At 41.7% G+C, this 16,901-nt stretch overlaps 6 protein-coding genes across 7 annotated transcripts in view; all 6 read right to left on the bottom strand.

The window, feature by feature from the left end:
* Nucleotides 1–3,288: 3,288 nt before the first annotated feature.
* On the bottom strand, nucleotides 3,289–4,471 carry LOC311296565 (histone H2B-like). The gene has a single exon (XM_084418390.1). It carries the CDS (start codon nucleotides 4,368–4,370, stop codon nucleotides 3,996–3,998), a length of 375 nt encoding a protein of 124 aa, XP_084274516.1. The 5' UTR covers nucleotides 4,371–4,471; the 3' UTR covers nucleotides 3,289–3,995.
* Nucleotides 4,472–5,074: 603 nt separating this feature from the next.
* On the bottom strand, nucleotides 5,075–5,552 carry LOC311296567 (histone H4). The gene has a single exon (XM_084418392.1). It carries the CDS (start codon nucleotides 5,522–5,524, stop codon nucleotides 5,213–5,215), a length of 312 nt encoding a protein of 103 aa, XP_084274518.1. The 5' UTR covers nucleotides 5,525–5,552; the 3' UTR covers nucleotides 5,075–5,212.
* Nucleotides 5,553–7,402: 1,850 nt separating this feature from the next.
* Nucleotides 7,403–8,333, bottom strand: LOC311296560 (histone H3.2). The gene has a single exon (XM_084418386.1). The coding sequence runs from the start codon at nucleotides 8,224–8,226 to the stop codon at nucleotides 7,816–7,818; it is 411 nt and encodes a 136-aa protein (XP_084274512.1). The 5' UTR covers nucleotides 8,227–8,333; the 3' UTR covers nucleotides 7,403–7,815.
* A 1,746-nt stretch (nucleotides 8,334–10,079) lies between these two features.
* Nucleotides 10,080–10,634, bottom strand: LOC311296561 (histone H2A). Its single transcript, XM_084418387.1, has one exon. The coding sequence runs from the start codon at nucleotides 10,550–10,552 to the stop codon at nucleotides 10,166–10,168; it is 387 nt and encodes a 128-aa protein (XP_084274513.1). The 5' UTR covers nucleotides 10,553–10,634; the 3' UTR covers nucleotides 10,080–10,165.
* Nucleotides 10,635–11,431: 797 nt separating this feature from the next.
* Nucleotides 11,432–12,139, bottom strand: LOC311296558 (uncharacterized protein). Its single transcript, XM_084418384.1, has one exon. The coding sequence runs from the start codon at nucleotides 12,134–12,136 to the stop codon at nucleotides 11,504–11,506; it is 633 nt and encodes a 210-aa protein (XP_084274510.1). The 5' UTR covers nucleotides 12,137–12,139; the 3' UTR covers nucleotides 11,432–11,503.
* A 2,332-nt stretch (nucleotides 12,140–14,471) lies between these two features.
* Nucleotides 14,472–16,901, bottom strand: part of pcsk7 (proprotein convertase subtilisin/kexin type 7) — a 29,453-nt gene continuing 27,023 nt past the window's right edge. For both annotated transcript variants that reach the window (XM_084418381.1, XM_084418382.1), the window contains 2 exons: nucleotides 15,959–16,076; nucleotides 14,472–15,855 (listed from right to left, as the gene is read on the bottom strand). In XM_084418381.1, coding sequence (XP_084274507.1) covers nucleotides 15,640–15,855; nucleotides 15,959–16,076 — 334 coding nt within the window. In that variant the 3' untranslated portion in view covers nucleotides 14,472–15,639. The remainder of the gene's footprint in view (nucleotides 15,856–15,958; nucleotides 16,077–16,901) is intronic.

Here is a 16,901-nt window from a genome sequence, read left to right on the forward strand (position 1 = left end):
GTTTAAACAACAATACACTTCCACTTGCATGTATTTGACAATCGGAATATCAGATATTTCATGCCATAGCTAACACATTTGTGAATATTCTGAATAAAAAAGGAAAAATGACAAAAACAGATCATCATTCATTCAGCGCTGTTGCTGCTGCGGTGTGTCACGTGACAAGCAATGGTCACCATGGAAACCATCAAATAACGGTCGCCTTGAAAAACTCACGCTGGGGGGCCAGATTATTTTAAATTTACGTGTGAAAGGGTTAGCCTATATGTTGTATGCGCAGCCGCAGCGGAGACATAATTTAAGGGCGCGCGCGAGTCCCGCAAGAATATGATTTTATCCTCTTAGTAGCTGATCTGAAGAAAGCAACATTCCGGTAATGACACAAAAACGGATTTCAAATTTCTTTTCAAAAGCTCCCACAGCAAAGCGAATAAGAGAAGGGGGGGGCAACATCACTGGATTTGACATCCGAGTCATCGTTATGTGCAGCACCACCGGCAGAAAGCTGCCGGGATGAGCAGCGGCAGCTGACCCAAGTGAGTGAACCCACCACCGCCACCCTCACTACGAGCCACCCTCATCCCTCGTCGGATAGTCAAAAAGCAGATGCAGGTGCAGGTGCACAGTCCTTCAGGCCTCCGCCTGATTATAATTTTCCAGTCAAAAAAAAAAGTGGGGAGAGCTTCGCACGCAGCTGTAGGGCATCCTGGTTCCGAGAGTGGAAGTGGCAGGAATATATTTCGGACAGTGATGGCATCGTGTGTGGGGTGTGCAGATCGGCTGTCAAAAGTAAACTGCTGTGTCCAACCACCGACCAATTTTTTCCAAATTGGAAAAAAGCAACAGAGAAAATCAGAGACCATGAGAAATCTAAAACTCATTTAGATGCAACCCAAAGATTGGCAGCGTTGAAAAACACTCCAATAAATGCACTACTCTCTGACGCCAAGGCAAAGGAGCAGAGAACAGCGCGGAAAATTCCACTGAGAGGGGATGCCAATCGGGATGGAGTCTTATGGCAGCTAATGCAGGAGCGAGTGCGCCATGATCCTGACCTTGATAAGTGGCTGAAAAGGAGAGACAACTGGATGTCAAACAACATCCAAAATGAGATTCTGGAACTATTTGCGCATGACTTTTTTGGGTTAACTGCGGATGGGACAACAGATATCAGTGGCAAAGAACAATTTTCAATCAGTCTGCAGTTTAGCAATGACCACCTAGAAGTTCAAAATGTCTATCTTGGCTTTTACAACGCTCCTGACACAATGGCTGAAATCTTATTTCTGTGCATAAAGGATGTCCTGGTGCGCCTCCATTTGCCACTGGAGCGACTGAAGGGCTACTGCTTTGATGGAGCCAGTAACATGTCAGGGAGGTTCAGTGGGGTGCAAGCTAAACTGAAGGAAGTATGTCCCGACTCTGTTTTTGTCCACTGCGCAAATCACTCACTGGATCTGGTGCTGCAAGTGCGTCTTGTTGCTGATATGCTAAACTTTGTGCGTGAAGTCAGTGTTATAATCAACGATTCAGCAAAGAGAAAAGCGTTGTATCAGTCCCTATTTGGAGCCGGAGACGTTGTGAACTTGCTTGGCCTCTGCCCAACTCGGTGGTGCGTCAGAGTTGTGTCACTGTCACGTTTGCTGGCCTGCTACGGAGAGATGATACAGACTTTCAGATCCTTGGAGAGTGACAAAGCTGTGAAAGGGGACACCCGTGCCAAAATTGCAGGATTGCTAACAAAGGCCACAAATATGCGCACAGTGTTTGGTTTGTTTGCCTGCGTAACCCTGTTTACCCCATGTGAAGCAGTGGCACGATCACTTCAAGGAACCAAAGTCACAGCTCTAGGATCCATGGAAGCTGGCAAACTCCTTTGCAAACAACTGGGCACACTGCGACAGGATGAAACCATCACTGACCTTGTGGCCAAGACCAAGCAATATGCAGAGCGTTACGGCCTGAAGCCGCCACATCCAGCGCGCAGCAGCAAGACACCTGCACGCTTTCACTATACACAAGTGGAGGAGGCCAATGACCAAGAGTGCAGCGAAGTGGAGGGTAAATGTTTGTAATAAAAAATACACAATTGGTCTTTTCAGTTGTAGTAGGCTAAGGTTATTTATGTTATATTTCTGTAATCAGTGTATCCGAACGTGTGGAAAAGGGATATGTTTGAGGCGCTGGACCTGGTGCGCTCAGAAGTGGAGAGGCGTTTTGACCAGGTCGGAATCCAAGTTGCTGCAGGGCGAGAGCAGGCGATCATTGAGGCAGCTCAAGGAAAAAAAGTTAATGTGACTTCCCTGAAACTCACCGGTTTTACAAGAGAGCGACTAAGTCATGAGTTGGACATACTGTGGGATATCTGTACAGGGCGTGAAGTTAACACAATTCGGGATGTTGTGTCCATTCTCCAAACCACGCAACCACAAACCCGCTCCATGCTGTCAGAGGTGGAAAAGCTCATCAAACTATGCCTGTGCCTGCCCATATCTGTCGTTGCATCAGAGCGCTCCTTCTCGGCTTTGCCAGGTGGAAAACCTGCCTGCGTAACACCATGTCACAGGAGAGACTAACGCACTTGGCCATTATGAATGCCCACAGTGATCTCCTGGATGAAATCGATGTCTCGACTCTGATAAAAAATTGTACAAGTCGAACAACTGAAAGAAGATCCACTTTTGGAAATGCATGAATTAATTGTTTTGGTTTAATGCACTTTTTGAGTAGCGTATGTGTCTACTAGCATGTTCATAGCTTTAAATGTTTTGACTGTCAATGCTATTTCAATATAGGGCTCTATATGTTCGTTCAGTGGCTTGATATTACCGGTATGAATTTTCATGTTCCAAACAATATGAAATATTGAACAGCTCGCCCTCGTTCATTTCAGGGGTTCTATTTAATTACCATTTGTGCATTTCATTCATAGCGCCTTGACACCAGTTCAAACTGGAATCCTGGCGCCGTGCCTGGGCCACACTGAGCTGTGCGTAACGCCCACAGACGTGAAGTGAACGAGACAGAGGCTGTCCGGTACTGTCTGAAATGGTTAACTCTGTGCAAAACAGATTTAACTAATCAAAGTCAATCAGGATAAATAACACAGCCTACTATAGGCCTACACTATAGGTCGGGAGGTTTTTCACTGAAACAATATTCATGAGTGATTTCATTTTATTGAAATGAAAGTTATGACACAATGGCACCTATGAGAGATTACTGTACAATATTCTGCTACTCTAAAGCAGTTCTAATGAATGGATTAGAAAACAGGCATCAGTGTCCTCAGTAAAAGATTTAATAAATATTCAACAAATACAGAGCATTCATATTTATATTTGTTTTCAGTTCAGTAATCTAGGCAGGTTGAAATTAAACTTTAATGATGTACATTAGTCGGTTTATATTTCTGCACAAATTACTATTGTCTTTTTAATAACCAGTTTACTTTTCCCCTTGTATAATGAAAGTTAACCACACCTGATTATCAGAAGTTAACACACTCTCAGAGAATCTCAGGAAGCTGAAACATTCTTTTCCTGGTTTCATTTACTTTTATTTCTCTGGAAATGTAGTACAGCGCTTCTCATCAGTGCCGACAAACCCAAATAAACAGATTAACGCGTGTTTTGTCATAACCCAAAGGCTCTTTGTAGATCCGCCATTTTATCTGATAGAGAACGCTTTTCTTATTAACACCATAAACGCAGTTGGTTGAGGAGAAAGTAGCCGTCACATGTACGATTGCTCTGCAGCAACAATTATGAACATTCGCAATAAACAAGGTGTGTGTGTGTGTGTGTGTGCCACGAACACATGATGAACCCCAAAAGCTCCGCAATCGTATATGTGACGGTCACTATAATTAAGCGTTTTTAGTTAGTATTTACAAATACCATTATTTACTCATCTGGCATAATCAGCTCTTTTCCAGGAGTGAGTGTGTGGCTCTTAAAAGAGCCTTTGTGTGTGTGAGCGCCTCCTCGCCTCTACTTGGAGCTGGTGTACTTGGTGACGGCCTTGGTGCCCTCAGACACGGCGTGTTTGGCCAGCTCTCCGGGCAGCAGCAGACGCACGGCGGTCTGGATCTCTCTCGACGTGATGGTGGAACGCTTGTTGTAGTGAGCGAGACGAGACGCCTCACCGGCGATGCGCTCGAAGATGTCGTTGACGAAAGAGTTCATGATGCCCATCGCCTTGGAGGAGATGCCGGTGTCAGGGTGAACCTGCTTCAGCACTTTGTAGACGTAGATGGCGTAACTCTCCTTCCTGGACTTTCTGCGCTTCTTTCCTCCTTTCCCGGCGGTCTTAGCGACGGCCTTCTTGGAGCCCTTCTTAGGCGCGGACTTGGCTGGTTCAGGCATGATGAGGTATGTTCGCTAAACTGAAGAATCAGTGTAAACTCAGGAGCGACACAGAGGCTTTTATTCACTGCCCTATGCTAATTTACAAGGAGACACTCAAACCTTCGGATTGCCTGTTGTCATTGGCCGAACCCATAAACTTGTGTTTCATTGGACAACTCAAAGTATCAAGAGCGGAACGAGGACCAATCACAGGCGCTTAAATAATAGCCCCGCCCACCGCCCCATATTTGAACGACATAGTTTCCTTTGTTTCATTTCCCGCACTTTTCATTTATTTATAGATTTTAGTGATATTTTGAAAAAATAAGCGGTTCTAGACACACATTCTGCACAATCGTGTATTTAAAACTCTTTCAATGTGTTTATAAGTGGTTTTAGAGGAAAGAGAGCAATAACAGACCTTTATAAAAACAGCTTTTCCTCATAACTTCATTGATTCATTCCGCTGTTTAAACTAGTAGCAAATAGTTTATAAATAGTAGCAAATAAAAGCCCATTTGAGTTAAAAAAAAATTATAATAATCTGGTTTTACTTTCACTTCTGCTTACTTTGGTACCATTTCTGATTTTGTCCATTTTGTAAAACACTTTAGCATCTCTAAGTGGATAAACATTAATTAATATATTATTTCTGATATTAACTAATCAGAAGATAATATGAAAATATACTGATAGTATCAATACGTATCATTTTGGAGTTAATTAATAGAGCACAATGACTAAGTCATTTATAGTTAACTGTATGGACTGCCACTGCTAAATCATGGACTCTTTAAGTGCGGGAGTGTGTGGCTCTTAAAAGAGCCGTTGGGTTCGTCGGTTTCTCGTGTTTCAGGCGTTTATCCCCCGAAGCCGTACAAGGTGCGTCCCTGCCGCTTCAGCGCGTACACAACATCCATGGCGGTGACGGTCTTCCTCTTGGCGTGCTCGGTGTAGGTGACGGCATCGCGGATCACGTTCTCCAGGAACACCTTCAGCACACCGCGGGTCTCCTCGTAGATCAGCCCGGAGATGCGCTTGACGCCGCCGCGACGCGCCAGACGCCGAATGGCGGGTTTGGTGATTCCCTGGATGTTATCGCGCAGAACTTTACGGTGACGCTTCGCGCCTCCTTTCCCGAGCCCTTTCCCGCCTTTGCCTCTTCCAGACATGATGCTTTACAGGATTGATGCGATGCTCACACGGTGACGAAGAGCAGATATGACTGTGAGCGTTGAAGGGAGGTCTTTTATACTCGCTAACAGGACCTGAGAGAAACCAGCGCAGCGTCACATGGTCACGTGGAATGTAACCGCCACCCCGATCTGATGGAGCCTCTCCTTTGTTTTATATGAAATATTACAGTAATAATGTTTCAGATCATGTAATTTACAATAGTACTGGTTGATAATGAACAGAGATGTTCTACAAGCACAGCAAAGTAAACAAATAGGGACACAAGACATCATATCACAATATTGATTAAAATTATGAATAGTGGCATATGTTATATATTATTCTGTTTATGCGCGCGCACGCGTGTGTGTGTGTGTGTGTGTGTGTGTGTGTGTGTCCTGGTAAACCCTACATATGGGGAATATCTGAACTCCAGTTCCAATTCACTCTCACATGTTCAGGCATATATTGGTTTTGTTGAAGTGATAAATGTGTTTAAAACGCTCTATAATCTGCATCTCTGCTTAATAACAGGCGCTCATCATTCAGTCATGCTAATCACTGGCTGTCTGATCCACAGGCCATAAACTCCCAGCATATAAAACAGAAATTGACAATTGTGGGCCATTCCACCGAATGGGTGACATTTGCTTGTTGTAACTCTTAAAAATTAAACTTTATTTCAACACAATCTAATACTACACACATTTAACTATTCAAAATGTGTATTGGCCAATCTTAGGTAACTTTAGTTCATTTATACAAGGTTTCTAAGCAGAAGATGCATGTTACCGAAACGCATGTGCCATTTAAAATGCATGTTTAAAAGCATGTCAATTCATTCATTTGTTTTCCCCACAAGAAACTGTTTATTTGAAAGAAATTGCTGGTTATATGTTCAGATAATTCATATTTGTGACGAAAAAAATCACTAAGGCGGGGTGTATTTATTAATATTTTATTTTAAAGAAGACCGAAACCTCAAGTTTATAAAATATTTTTTAATTGAATTTATTAAACAATTGTATAAATGATGGACCAAACAAAACTGATAAAAAAAACAGTGGTTTAACTTTATTTTTTTAGAAAGAAATGAAAGTAGTTTGTCCCTTCCCTTGCGATGCCGTGAGTGTGTCTGCTCCTGCAGTGTGTGTTCTCTCCTTCTTCTACAGTATAAGACACAGATAAAGCCTGTAAGTCACTCAGTGGTGGACTGGCTCCTGGAAGGAACGTGTTCACATTGTCAAACTATAATACTAATGTCTACAATTTAAGCAACTGCAACCTTAAAACTCATACTTCAGGTGAATAGTATTATATCAACTAATATTTACAGTATTAAATCAACAAAACAGAGGACTGGACTCACTCCTGTTATTCTACAGTTCAGCAACAGGACTGAAAGTAACAGGATTGAGTTTTTAAGCATAAAGTTATCAGACACATGCTAATATCATGAGGACACTGAGCAGATCGACTCACCAAAAGTTCATATTTATTTTTAAAATCAACAAAATAATTTAGGTAACAGGACAGTATGTTGAGATGGACCACCTTAGTCATATTTACAATTTCATCAAATATACAGAAATTAAAATGAGAGGATGAACTTTTGGTCTTCCTTTGGCCTTCAGAAGATCCAGATGATGCAACTTCCTGTTGGGAATGTGTCCTGTGGAATGATCCAAGTTTTTCAGAGGGTGTGTGTGCAACAGTGTGTGTAACAGGACTCCGTGAAAACACAACTAAAATGTGTATTTTATCTAAAATATTAAATCAAATATTTTTTCTAATGATACAAAAAAAAAAAAACATTTAAAGCATAGATTGGATATAGACTATAGAGTGATACAACACTGCAAACAAAACAATTCTGTTGGATTTTAATAAATACATTTCATGGTAAAGTTTAGAGATAGAGAGTGGGGACATGAAACAAATGTTTTGTTTATTTTTAATTATACAGTTTTAATGTATAGTTTGCTTAATGTGCGTGACACTGCCTAATAATACAAGGTATTTTAGAGTTCATTTTGATTGTGCAGAATGGCTCTTGTATATTTAAAGAAACAGTATAAGGCGATAGTCTGGATATTTAATTTGTTGTATGCTTTTCCCCCTCATAGTTGCTCAGATCTGGCATCACCGAGATCCACCCCTGCACTGCTGTAGGACCCTGTTGCTTATACTCTGCGTTACACTGGAAATGAGACTCGTTTACAGGAAGTGATGTGGCTCTGAAAAGAGCCGTTGGGTTTGACGCGCGTGCACAGCAGCGGCGACGGGTTTAAGCGCGCTCTCCGCGGATGCGGCGCGCCAGCTGGATGTCCTTGGGCATGATGGTGACCCTCTTGGCGTGGATGGCGCACAGGTTGGTGTCCTCAAACAGACCCACCAGATAAGCCTCGCTGGCCTCCTGCAGGGCCATGACAGCGGAGCTCTGGAAGCGCAGGTCCGTCTTGAAGTCCTGGGCGATTTCTCTCACCAGCCGCTGGAAAGGCAGTTTGCGGATCAGCAGCTCGGTGGACTTCTGATAGCGGCGGATCTCCCGCAGAGCCACGGTCCCGGGCCGGTACCGATGGGGCTTCTTGACGCCGCCGGTGGCGGGCGCGCTCTTCCGCGCTGCTTTAGTCGCGAGCTGCTTCCTCGGGGCTTTGCCGCCGGTGGATTTACGAGCGGTCTGCTTCGTTCTCGCCATGGCTGCAGTTTCTTCTCTCTCTCGCTCCTGCTGAGGCGGGAATAAATACCGTCACGGGCTCATAGTGTCGCGATGATGCAGAGGCTTGTGATTGGCTAGTGTGTGACGTGTGCTATGACTGCTAGCCAATGACTGCGCGTTTCCTCTTTTCAAACAAGCGGAGGGTTTCCCGCTCAACACGCTTTTGTTCAGTTACTGCTTTCCTGATACATTCCTACATTTCCCTCCTCAAATTCAAATATTGTAGCATTTATGGATAAATTTGACACACATAGTTGACATCTGCAGAGAAAAGTATTAGGATGTAATACAGCACACCTGGAGTAACAAAGACCGTTCAAGGCAGTCCAGAATTGATTATTGGTTGATTTGTAAAACATGAATAATATCTCTATTAATATTAGCAACAGCCTCATATTAGGGACTGACCATAATGACATTTATATTTTAGTTATTTTGTCGCAAAATATGGCAATTACTGCCTCTAAAGCGTCGCTCTGGAAATGAAACAGCTCCATCCTTAAATATGAAAAGGCCAAACAACAGATTATTGAACTAATCCAGATTTACTGGGAAAGGGCTGAATCACAAAAAGCTTATGGACGTAACGGGGAGCTTTTAAAATATGAATTAGGGAAGTTCTTAAGAAAATGTGGAAGTAATATAGCAAAGCAAAATAGATTAATAGAGGATGAATCTGCTGTATCATTTAAGGAACCATTGACAGATATAAAGCACTGAATATTCCACCAAATACATGAGATGCCCTGCAGATCCACAGCTGAAGAAGCCTGTGTTAGATCCAGAACAAATGCTGGAAGAAGGAGAGCAAAATTCTGCCTTTTTTATCGATTTTATATGATATGTATTTTATTTTTCTGTATAGATCCACAGCTAAAGATGGTTGGACAAGATCCAATGCTGTGAATATGTCTATCGATCATCTCCATAAATTATAAAGTTCTCAATAATCCTAGGGAAATAGCTTATTTTCACTCCAAATTCTATAATAACTTGATTTATTAATAATAATAATATTTATACATCAATTCAAGATATTGTGATAATTTTTGTTTTGTTTTTTGTTGCCCTGGCAACTTATTTGTGTCTGTGTATCTTTTAGTCTTATTTGTTTTGTTCCTTTAATGCTCTGTAATGTTTAATAAAAAAATAAAATAATAATAATCAGTGTAACGGCTTTATTCTCACATTGCTGGATTTATTTGTTCTGAAATACTCGCCTTAATTCCCAGTGTGTCCCTCATAACAATTTAATAACTACCCATGAAATATTTATGATAATTCTCACATTTTTATGGGGCGGAAGTTAAAGATAGACAAATTGTTTGTCTGTGGTCTTTATTTTTTTTATGTTTTCAATTTAGATGTTTAACTAAACCACTCTTTTATTGTGTTAGTCTTTAACATGTCAGTGATCAGCAAGAAATGCCTTCATTTTAGTCTGTTTTTTAATTATTATTATTTTTAATTAATTAAAAAATATATATTTTTCACAATAAAGTAACAAATACAATATTGCAGAAACAAAACGTATAGATTGCACATTTTGTTAAATATTCTTGAAGTACTAAAATTATTTGTATTCATTATAATGGACATACCAAAGTATCATGACAAGCAATTTTGGTGAACTTTATAAAGTCTGTGGGACTGAAATATGACCTTATCCCAGAAACAGCGTTTTTGATTTTGGATAATCTATTAATATCCAAAACGTCTTGTCAGACATGATGTTATGTATAAGGAGAGATGGGTTGGGGTGTGAATAGGTCCCTAGTTTTGCTCCACTAAAGATGTCATGTTTCTTCTCAACCAAACGGGTTTAAGGCGTTATAAGCATGAACACAGAAAAGCTCTTTGAGATGAAGTGTGTGGCTCTGAAAAGAGCCTTTGGGGGTCAGAGAGCCAGACTGGAGCCTCATTTGGCCTTGGCGGGCTTCTCGGTCTTCTTGGGCAGCAGCACGGCCTGGATGTTGGGCAACACGCCGCCCTGAGCGATGGTCACTCCGCCCAGAAGCTTGTTCAGCTCCTCGTCATTGCGCACCGCCAGCTGCAGGTGCCGGGGGATGATGCGGGTCTTCTTGTTGTCCCGAGCGGCGTTTCCAGCCAACTCCAGGATCTCCGCGGTCAGATACTCGAGCACAGCCGCCAGATACACGGGAGCTCCGGCACCGACGCGCTCGGCGTAGTTGCCTTTGCGAAGGAGCCTGTGGACACGGCCGACGGGGAACTGCAGCCCTGCCCTGGACGAGCGAGTCTTGGCCTTTGCTCGGGCTTTGCCGCCGGTTTTGCCTCTGCCGCTCATTTTAACAGTGACTTTCCAGAACCTTCAGTCGAAGAGAACAGAATGAAGAGCAGCGCCTCCACACACTGCCTTTAGCCGAGAGAGCCAGTCGCCCATTGGCTGAGAGTCTGAGAAGATTTCAACCAATCACTGAACTTCCCTCCGCAAGCCCAACCTCCTTAATTACGCTGACAGAAGAGATGAAACCAATAAAATATTTGTACAACATTGTAAAACTAAAAAAAAGTATATTATACGCTGTTCCCAACAAAAGTGCTTCACCTTTCACACACACTGTATATTCTGCGCACATTAACCGTCTGATACTCTACAGAATTATGTTCCTATTGTAATATTGGAGTTAAATCACTGCTTGTTGTTTGTATTGTCATAATTCTGTTGTGTATATGTATATTCTGTACTGTTATAAATCTTATCTGAACTGTGATCACTGTCTGAACCCTCATAACCTTTTTGGCCATTTTTACCTGTAATCAGTTTCTTTTGGAATCTTTTGACTCATTTTAGATATAAAGTGTTTTATAGTAACACTGTACATTAAGGTTCATTAGTTAGAATTAGTTAATGTATTAACTAACACAATCTAACAATGAGCAATACATATTTATTAATCTTTGTTAATGTTAGTTAATAAAAATACAGCTGTTCATTGTTCATGTTTTTCACAGTGCATTAACTAATGTTAGCAAATACAACCTTTGATTTTAATCATGTATTAGTAAATGTTGAAATTAATATTAACTAAGATTAATAAATGCAGTATTGCTCATTGTTAGTTCATGTTAACTAATGAACCTTAAAGTGTTACCATTTTCTATTGTTTGTTCAGATTGCATTAGACCGAGTGGCCTGAATGCACATCTGGTCTGTTAGCTCACAGCGCTCGAGTGCTGCTCTTTACTCGGAGTCAGTGGGTGGCTCTGAAAAGAGCCGTTGAGGAACAGCGAGTGTTCATCTCTTCTTGGGAGGTCCCCTTTTAGGCTTGGCGGCTTGAGGCTTTGCCGCCTTCGGTTTCGCCGCCTTGGCCTTTTTCGGGCTCTTGGCTGCTTTCTTCGCGGCCGCGGGCTTCTTCGCCTTCTTGGGGCTCTTCGTCGCCTTCTTAGCGGCCTTGGCGGCGGGTTTCTTGGCCTTCTTGGGCGATTTCTTCGCGGCTGCGGGCTTCTTTGCCGCGGCGCTCTTGGGCTTCTTGGCGGCGGCGGGTTTCTTGGCCGCGGGCTTCTTCGCTTTAGGAGCCGCGGGTTTCTTGGCCGCGGGCTTCTTCTTGCTCTCGGCTTGCTGCTTGTTGAGCTTGAAGGAGCCCGAGGCGCCGGTTCCCTTGACCTGCACCAGGGTGCCTTTAGTCACCAGGCTCTTGATGGCGATCTTGACGCGGGAGTTGTTCTTCTCTACGTCGTAGCCGCTGGCAGCGAGCGCCTTCTTCAGCGCGGCGAGGGACACGCCGCTCCTCTCCTTGGACGCGGACACCGCTTTGACGATCAGCTCGCCGACGCCGGGACCTGCTTTCTTGGCTTTCGCAGTAGCGGACTTCTTCTTGGGCGCTTTGGCCGGGGCGGCAGCGGCCGGGGCGGGGGAGGTTTCTGCCATCTCTCTCTCTGATCGGATGATGATCTGCAGGATTTCACACACGGTCTGCTTTCAGCGATCAATGATCAGCTCTCGCGGCGCTGCGCTCTTAAACTACACATGAGAACCTCGTAGACTCAACCTGCCCGCTCGGTGTCTGTGCGCGTCCACGAGCCGCGGACTCTTGTGTTTTCTTCTCTTACATTTGGGCCAAAACTGGAGCGATACGATAGTTTGTCGCGATTAAAACAAAGTGAACAGCAAGCAGAGGTTCTGGGCTTTCATTAGAGACTAAAATACGCGAAGAGGAAATGTTTCTTTTGCCTCCGTCAGATCAAATCCAAGGCGAGCATCAGCCGCGGGGAAACGCTGCGGGGAAATGTGATGGATAGTTTTAATGTAAAAGTGTGTAAAAGTCTGAAGGCGTCCTCTGTGTGTTCAGCAAACAGTCTGAAAGAGACTTTAATGAAATCAGCATCAGTGAGGGTCGAGGGGAGGCTTTGACACAGATGGTGTTTTGGGCCGACTGAAGCACAAGAACATCATCCAGAGTCTGTCTCTGACTCTCATCTCTGGCCTTAATAATCCTCATCATCATCAATACTGATCACACAGAGTTAATGTTTTACTTGTTTTCATAAGTGGATGTACATCATATCATCTCTATATAAAAATGTAAATCATCATTTGGGTTTCGGCTTGTGAATGATGATTGTGTTAAAGCTCATCTGAATGAGTTTCTCATTTAAAGCAATAAGTGACTTAAAAACTACTTATTTTTCTCACTATTTCTTACTTCCCTCCTTGTTCTAGCTTGTACTTTTCTGGACAATGTTTGAAACTTTGAAATGAATATCTTATATCATTGCCTCCTTAAGACTGTATTCCTCCATAAGTCTCTGGATAAAATCATCTGCTAAATGAATGTAAATAATAAAGCGCAGGTCACTCGCGAGGGCTTGGAGCCAGAGGGGCGTAAGTGGCTTTTGACAAACTTTACAGGAGAGCTCAAACAACATTTTGACCTGTATTATTAACCTTAAACCACAAACATTGCAACCATATAGGTATACTTACACGAATGAGTATTTAAGTAATAAACTTATGGCATATTAACACAATGAGCATGTTCTAAAACATAAAAAAATAATAAAAAAAGGCAAAACCGTCAGATACGCCTTTTTGGCACCAAACATTTCCAAGTCTTCTATGGACATATTGGGTGTATCTGCTGAACAATGCATAAAATAATTGGTCAAAAGGGGAATTGATTGAATAATTAACACTTGAATAACACTTGAACAAGTAATTAATTTTCATTTAACTCATTCATTCATTTTTTCTTTTCTTTTTTACTCATTTCACTTTTCCATTCTGGGCATCTGCTGACCAGTACAGACTGTAATAAAAGTCACTGAACTTTCTAAACGCACTTCTGATTGGCAATTCATGAGTTGTTCAATTTATTTCATTACATTATTCATTTTTTCTGCCTCAGACAGTTCCATGTTGTTCCAGTTGTGTCAGCCATTTTGAATGCTGTTTTAGGGCAACAGACTACACTTACGCCCCTCTGGCCCTTCTGGTTTGGTCTTTATTGTTTTGTTGCCTTATTCAATACAGTTTGATCTCAGATAGGTATTTTTGGCACCATTGGATAGAGCTCATCGAGACCTTTTATTGAACTCATATTCGCCCAAAATGCCACTTACGCCCCTCTGGCTCCAAGCCCTCGAGATTGTAATTTGGTATATTTTGCTGAAATAGTAATATATTTGCAGTATATGTTAGATATATTTGCACAGATGTTGGGGTTTTAGTCAGGCTATATTTAGTTTTCTGACCCAGGAAGTTTGTTCTTGTGGAAAGAAATAGGTCTCATGACACACAGTAATTATATTAATCATAATTTTCCTCATGTTTCATATTAGTGAGGATATTTTGTGATTCACATGTAAAACCAAACATACTCCATTTTAATATAATGTTTAATATATTTTTCTCTTGGAGTATCAGCTTTGTTCGGCTGGTTGGACTGAGGTTTTGACAACATCAATGACACAAGGTTTTAAAGGAGTAGCTCACTTTAAAATTAAAATTAGCCCATGATTTACTCAACCCTTGTTTTTAAAACCGGGCACTAATCGTTCATCAAATGTTATTTGCTCTACTTATGAAATGTCTTTTCTTTTTAGCCAATGTCACAGATCCCTTTTTATAGAAAGACTTCAGCCAATAAAATGACTCAAGTCAAGTAGGCTTCACTCATCTCATCACAGAAGTAATTATTACAGGTTTGTGTTGACTTGTAGAGCATGTCTGTGAGTGCATATTATTGGTAAAAGAGATGCGGAAACACTTTCCCTTTTTGTTTTTATTTAAACCACATTTGAGTTCTTGTTCACAAAAATACCAGTGTAAAAAAACAGGCTAAAATCAGTAAAACAGCTGCAGTTAAGCAGACGTCAGCTTTAAACAATCTCTAGGCTTCACTCTATCTTGATGGTCCCTTTAACACATTCTGCGGACTATAGTAACGTTGCACTGAGTGTTATTACACTGATCCAGGATAAGCTGGCGTGTAGTTGCTGCGTTAACTTGCTCAGTCAACAGAAGGTTAATAAGGGACCATCAAAATAGTGTAACCGATCTCTTTCCTTATTTCAAAATTCAAGTGTTGTAGGCATTTATACTCTCAAATTATCCAATCGTGACACATTCAATGAATCATGACAAAACAAAAAAAATATGTAAAAAATGTCATTATATTAAACTCTTTCACGCAGCCGTCACCAAACACACACTCTTCCGTCACCAAACACACACTCTTCCAGTCGAGCAACCACCCAATCTTATGTGGAATAACTGTTTCAAATACGGCAGAGACTCGCTCACTTTATCAGGCACTCTTATACGGTCACACTGTCAAGAACACATCTGTGGAAGCTTGTTTACGCCACACAATAAAACACTTTAAAAGATAATTGCGACTTTTTATCTCACAATTGCGAGTTTACATCTCACAATTCTAGCTTTATTTCTCACAATTGCGAGATATAAAGTCAGAATTGCGTGAAATAAAGTCGCAATTGCATCTTATAAAGTCAGAATTCAGATTTTTTCCTCGCAATTCTGACTTTATAACACATAATTGCGAGTTTATATCTCGCAATTCTGACATCTTTTCTCCATAAAGTCCAATTCTAAGGGAGAAAAAAGTTTTTTTTTAGTTTTTTCACCTCAGAATAGTTTATATCTCACAATTCTGACTTTATAACACGCAATCGTGAGATAAAAAGTCAGAATTGTGAGATTAAAAAGTCGCAATTACCTTTTTCATGTTTCACTCTGTGGCGGAAACAAGCTTCCACACCTATCAGCAAATAAACCAGAGAAAACAAAATAAGGCAACTCAATATAGAGCGTTTGCTCACATGCTCAAACAAAAGCAAAGTGCAACCTGGAAGTCCGAACAGAAGAAATGGAGACTGGGAGACACGAGAGAGGTGGGGTTTTCCTGAGTGCTACGTGTTCTCATCCGCAGCGATGAGCGGGACCTTGGACTCGCTGTCCGCCTCGGGCTGGATCTCCACCACCTGACTGTCCTCCAGGCCTACGGACCCGCCGTCTCTCCCCCTCACGGCCACACCGCACCCGCGCCAGTCCCAGTGCGTGAGGGTCACCTCCAGAGTGTAGTACAGCGACCAGAAGAGGGCGAAGCAGCCCAGCAGCAGGAGAGACTGCAGGACAACACAACACTGCTCATGCTAATGCTACTGATTATATAGCATGGTATTCTGAACATACAGAGGTTATCTGTGCTCTGTGTAATCCACCACACACCTTCAGGCTGCTGGAGGTGAAGGGGCTCACGACCTCAGGAGGAACATCTATCCCCGGAGGGCAGGGCAGGGAGAAGCTGCTGTGGAGGTACTGGCCCCCCATGGCGTCCTCAACAACTCTACACATTCACACACACGTTCATTTAAATGCATCGCCGACATACACATGTTTTAATACTAGAGGTTTGTCATATCTAGTCTAAAGATAAACCTCATGATTATCTGGCCAACAAACAAGAATCTGTTTAACAGAGCAGAGTTTATTCCTCATCAGCACAGGCCTAAAGCTTGGACACATCACTGTTTATAATGTTTTTGAAAGAGGTTTCTCCTGCTCATCAAGCCTGCGTTTATTTGATCAAAAATACAGGGAAAAATGTAATATTATTACAATTTAAAATAATTGGTTTTCAATTTATTTTCTTTTATTTCTGTGATCAAAGCTGATGTTCAGCATCATTACTCCAGTTTACTCCCAGATTACTCAGATTACTCCCTATCACATGATCCTTCAGAAATCATCATAATATGAGGATTCATTATCAAAGCTGGAAACAGTTCTGCTGCTTAATATTCCTTCATAACCTGTGATGCTTTAGGATACTGTGATGAATCAAAAGTAAAAACAGAAAAATTAAGAATAGAGATCTTCTGTAACAGCGATATACACTGGGCAGTCATTTTCTCTCTTTCTTTGAAATAAATCAATACTTTATTCAGCAAGGATGTGTTAAACTGATAAAAAGTGATAGTAAAGAAGATTTATATTATTAGAATTTTTTTTTTTTGAATAAATGCAGTTCTTTTAACCTTTTATTCCTCAGAACTGCTTCCAACACTCATAATACATCACAATATTAGTGTGATTTCTGAAGGATCATGTGATAGACTGGAGTAATGATGCTGAACATTCAGCTTTGCATCACAGAAATAAATGATCATTT

The sequence above is a fragment of the Rutilus rutilus genome (genome assembly GCF_951802725.1).
Source record: "Rutilus rutilus genome assembly, chromosome: 9".
NCBI lineage: Eukaryota > Metazoa > Chordata > Actinopteri > Cypriniformes > Leuciscidae > Rutilus > Rutilus rutilus.

Excerpts from the sequence above, each read along its gene's own strand:
- LOC311296565 (XM_084418390.1), bottom strand. The coding sequence starts at position 4,370 with ATGCCTGAACCAGCCAAGTCCGCGCCTAAGAAGGGCTCCAAGAAGGCC.
- LOC311296567 (XM_084418392.1), bottom strand. The coding sequence starts at position 5,524 with ATGTCTGGAAGAGGCAAAGGCGGGAAAGGGCTCGGGAAAGGAGGCGCG.
- LOC311296560 (XM_084418386.1), bottom strand. The coding sequence starts at position 8,226 with ATGGCGAGAACGAAGCAGACCGCTCGTAAATCCACCGGCGGCAAAGCC.
- LOC311296561 (XM_084418387.1), bottom strand. The coding sequence starts at position 10,552 with ATGAGCGGCAGAGGCAAAACCGGCGGCAAAGCCCGAGCAAAGGCCAAG.
- LOC311296558 (XM_084418384.1), bottom strand. The coding sequence starts at position 12,136 with ATGGCAGAAACCTCCCCCGCCCCGGCCGCTGCCGCCCCGGCCAAAGCG.